Source organism: Fragaria vesca, linkage group LG1, assembly GCF_000184155.1.
Source record: "Fragaria vesca subsp. vesca linkage group LG1, FraVesHawaii_1.0, whole genome shotgun sequence".
Taxonomy (NCBI): Eukaryota; Viridiplantae; Streptophyta; class Magnoliopsida; order Rosales; family Rosaceae; genus Fragaria; species Fragaria vesca.
Genome location: NC_020491.1, coordinates 16,062,204 through 16,066,945, shown reverse-complemented (window position 1 = coordinate 16,066,945; position 4,742 = coordinate 16,062,204). Strand labels below are relative to the sequence as shown.

The 4,742-nt window shown below is 39.8% G+C and overlaps 1 protein-coding gene across 1 annotated transcript in view; it reads right to left on the bottom strand.

Annotated features, from left to right (window-relative positions):
• Positions 1–2,608, bottom strand: part of LOC101313251 (mitogen-activated protein kinase kinase kinase 3-like) — a 5,595-nt gene extending 2,987 nt beyond the window's left edge. Inside the window, exons 1-5 of the mRNA XM_004288285.1 lie at positions 2,175–2,608; positions 1,171–1,491; positions 778–865; positions 607–669; positions 349–509 (exon numbers count right to left, since the gene is read on the bottom strand). Coding sequence (XP_004288333.1) covers positions 349–509; positions 607–669; positions 778–865; positions 1,171–1,491; positions 2,175–2,551 — 1,010 coding nt within the window. The 5' untranslated portion in view covers positions 2,552–2,608. The remainder of the gene's footprint in view (positions 1–348; positions 510–606; positions 670–777; positions 866–1,170; positions 1,492–2,174) is intronic.
• Positions 2,609–4,742: the final 2,134 nt, after the last annotated feature.

Below are 4,742 nucleotides of genomic sequence, written 5' to 3'. Positions count from 1 at the left end.
AGCGTCCCCGACCACTTCCCCTCCCCGGCGAGTCCGTTTTTTCCAGTTTCCGGCGAGATCGACTTTGTTTGAAGTTTTGGGTGATCTCGCCGGAAAACCGGAAAAGAATGGACTCGCCGGGGAGGGAAAGTGGTCGGGGACGCTGCTGGAGTCTTCTGGGGTGGAGGCGCGCCGTCGCCGGCACCAGAGGGTGGAGAACGGACGGACGTCCGCACTTTAAGCCAAGTGCGGACGTCCGCTTCATATCCTTCCTGTATATATATATATATATGTAATTAGGAATTACGGCCAACCCTATGATTATGAAGAAAATTAGCAAAGATTCTAGTGGTATTGTTGAAAACATACCTATGAACCGTATTTCTGCCATGTAAGTAGGCAAGACCAGATAATATCTGTCTGGTGTAATTTTGAATGACAGGTTCTTTAAAGGCACCATATTCTTGAAGCAATTTATGAATTGAGCCACCAGAGACATACTCCAAATAAACCGAAAGTGCCTCTTCACCCTGAGAACATGACACAATCGAGTCAGAAACCACTATTCAAAACAAATAAAAATCTCTTGAGTATTAAGCAGAAACCAACATTTACATCAACTCTTACCAATTCACTCCCATGATATCGAACAATGTTTGGATGGGAGAGCTGACTTAGTAAGTTTATTTCCTGTTGACAACAACGAAAGAAATTAAGATAGTGAAGCTTATTGCCAACTTGGAATCGAAGCTGAATGGGAACAAAGCATTATGGATGACATATGCAGAGTCAGATTACCTGGTTCAGTTGCTTCAGACATTCTTTAAGTGACTGATCATCAGTGATAAGCCTGACTTCTTTAATTGCACACATTTGCCCGCTTTCACTGTCGAGTGCAGATGAAAATTCAGGAAAAGAATATCATACACAAAAATTTATAAAAAAATTAAAAAAATAAATAAAAAAGGCATTAAAAGAAAATAGATGGCTTTCCAAATTCCAGGTCATGTAAAGATGGTTATTCTAATACCCATTTTTGATTTACTTTAAACTTTCCAGTCTAATTACCAAAGCGTAGGCAAGCCGTACAGTAATTTTTATGCCTAGTCTTACATTTTTATCGCGCAAAAGAGGAAATATCCAATTCAATTCCCTTATCAATCAATGATCCTTGTAGAAAACAAAACTTACCTGTTAAATCCGACATAAACGTGACCAAAAGTTCCCCTTCCCAGAAGCCTTCCCTTCTTCCACTTTGACAGGGCACAAGCTATGCTTTCAATGACTCCACTACTAGTTCTATTGTTGGTCAAGGAAGAAGGGCTAGTAGGAGAACCTGGAGGGAGAGGAAGTGGATGACACACACTCTTCCCATCATCTAGCTTCCCAGTGGGAGACTCCAAACTCATGCCTCCCAAACGTGCGTGAAGAGGAGATGTTGGGCTAGTTGGCCCCCGAGATCCTGGACCTGGACTCCTCGGCATCATGCTGAACTTGGGTTCACCATTAACTCTGGGAAACATATTTGACAGTGGTACCATTCAGAAATGCAGAAAATGCAAAAATACTTCATCAAGTCATTCCTCCATTATATCTCAAACATAATGACAGTTGACAGTATTACATTTCAACCTATCTTGGAGTAGAAAAGAAAAACCCTAAACTAGTCTAGGGATTTATCTCGAAACGCTGAAACTAGAGCCGATCATAGTGAGACTGAAATTAGTGTAAGAGGCTCAAAAACAATAAATAAACCAGGATCGCATGATGTGGTTTTCGAATGAAGACACACCAATTGCAGAAAGAAAGAATAATCAGTTCACAAGGGCAACAAGGAAAGGTGGACTGTAACTCAAAACAAAACCTCATACATATACAGACCAATCCAACACTGAAGCAAAAGACACGATTTTTCTGGCACTAAATTACCAATTTTGCTAACTAACCAAAAGTAGCAGACTCAATTGTGGGAATTTAAAAACCCCAAATCCAAACTTGACCAACTTGAAGAGCTTCAGCTAAAAAAATAAAAATAAAAAATACCAATTTTGACACCTACCAACTCCCAATAATTTCCCAACTGCTCTACCCAAGACTGTTCATTTCTTCAATCTCACTCCCTTACCACCTGAATCAAAATTCAATTCAATCAAAATCGAAACCCTAGTTCATCAAAAACAGCAAGAATCCCCAACCTGAAAGCCGCAAGAACCGGCTGGTCGTCCGACGAGACCGACGACGTCCCACTCGAAACCGATCCCGACGCGGATCCCAACCCCACCCCTTGATCATTTCCCGGTCCTCCTCCGTGCGGCGACGACACCGACGGCCGCGGCAGCGGGTGTCCTTTAGAGCCGCCGTCGGACTCGAAACCCGAGAACCCGGACGACGCCGTCCCCAAATCCTTGCTCACCACCCTCGGCGACGGCTCGTCGAAGCTGGTGTTGGTGGACCTGGCCGGCGGCGACTTGACGACGTAGGAGTTGCGGTTGCTGTAAGGGTTGAGTGACTTCTTCTCCGGCGGGTCGGTCTTGGTGGTCTTGGTTGACTTCCTTCCCCACCACGCAGGCATATCTCTCCTGAGAAATTTCTAGAATTTGTGATGATCAGATTTTGAGGGAGAAGAATTTGAGAGAGAGAGAAAAATAGGTTCAGATTTTGGGTGTGGGGGTTGGTTTTATATGAGAGAAGAAGAAGCGAAGACTTTATGAGAGAGAGAGAGAGGTGGTCGGGGCCCGGTGGGGAGAACAGTGAGGCACAGCTAAGCGGAGAGGCTTAGGACAAAAAGAAGAGAGAGAGAGAGTTTTGGGGACGGCAGCCGGTGGTTGGCTAAAGCGGGGGAGATGGTGACGTGGATATGTACTAGTTGCTGTGTAGTTTATACTGTAGTGGATACGCGAGACCGAAAAATACAGTATCGTAATGAACCCCGCGTGTTTACGTACTTGGGGTACGTAGTCTCTACGTTATGCATGTGCCGTAGATAGATGGCTTATCTTCTTATTTTCTTATAGACCTTTCTTTGCTCGCACTCGCTAGTTATTCGTTTTCGCTGTTAGATCCTATTTTGAATCTGTGTTATAAATGAGAAATGCTGGTTATTTGATCCAAGTTCTTGTTAAAATTCATATTCATTGTGTTATTTGATTAGTTGTTGAGTTGTTAAGATGACTTAAATCAGTTATTTCAAATATGAAAATCGTAAATTCAATTTCTCGTTACATTCAATCAATTTTCTATTTATTACTCGTGTATGAAAAATGAATAACGAAACAATCTATACTTGTTGTCGTCTATAAACAAACCCTATATAACAACAATCTATCGTTGTTGTTCATAATACAGAGCAAGAAAGAGTCTTCATTTTTCCTTTACCTTGTTCGACGATAATTGGATGGGTTATGTTACCTACTAATCACCTTTATGCAAAGAAAGAGTCTTGATTTTTACCTTAGCTAGGTGACTTGGTCACGAACAGAAAGCAACTCCGACGTCAACAAATATACAAAGACGAAAGCGCGGAAAGAGAATAGATAGACGAGGGAGGGGCAGCCACCTTTGTCAAGTGGGAGGGAGATGGAAACGTGTGGGCAGGTGAGTAAGTGATGAGTGATTAGTGCAGTGAGTAAGTGAGCAAGAGATAGAGCTAGGTAGCCTCCTCTCTATGGATTTGGAAGTTTGGTTTGTCCTTGTTTTGTAAATATAATATACTCTTTCCCATTTGCCAGAACAATGTCTCATTTTCCTTTACCAAAAACACACACCACGATATCATATTCCATCTGCGTTTAAATGCCACTTATGACCCTAGTCATTATCCCCAATCATGTCAGTATTCAGGTAAGAATGATGCTTGTTTTATCTATGAGGTGTTTCAGAAACAAACGTCACTTGTTATCCCCCTAAAAAAAACGTCACTTGTTATGTCTTTTCGAGAAGAGGGATGTGTAATTAGTATTTACAATCTCTTCCGATGAAGTAAAATATTACCGGGAACACATCACCTGTACCAAAAATCTATGTTCTAACCCTGTGTCACCATTAATAATTTAAGAGAATTTACTCCATTAATCTTCTAAAAAAATTAATAAAATTAGAAAGAAATAATAGTTCGTCAAACATTATAAATCTGTAAATCTTCACCTCCGTCTCGATAAACCTTCAACCTTCAATATCCAGAATTTTTATCACGTCCCACTACAGATCTGCAAAATCTTCAAGACTCCAACCCCTTTTGGGAAAAGAATTTGTAATTCTCGTTTTATTTATTTCATTCATGAGGAGATAGAGAAAAGAAAGGAATTCTCATTCCTTGTCTAAAATTCAGTTTGTGAGTATTGAGAATATAGATACAGTAGATTCTCGATAATTGAATACTCGATTAATTAATAATTTTTACAGGTCCCAATAAATAATATTAAATTTATAAAATAATATATATACGAGAATTCATATAGACCTCAATGAATATATAAATTAATAATTCCTTAATACATAAAATTAATTAATTATTCATTTATGTAATACCCTATATTTTCATATCAATTTTTCTTGTATTATTCTCTTATTTAATAAGGATTATTTATGGAAATTCTTTGGTTTATGCGAAGTTGAAGTTTCGGGAGTTTATTTTAAGGTGTTTTGACTTTTAAGAGGCTAAAAGTTGACTTTATTTTCCGTAAGTTATCTTTAAAAACTTCCTTCATGAAAGTTGTAGAGCTTGGCGAAATGAGTTCGTAGACATGCGACACGCCTAAAACGGA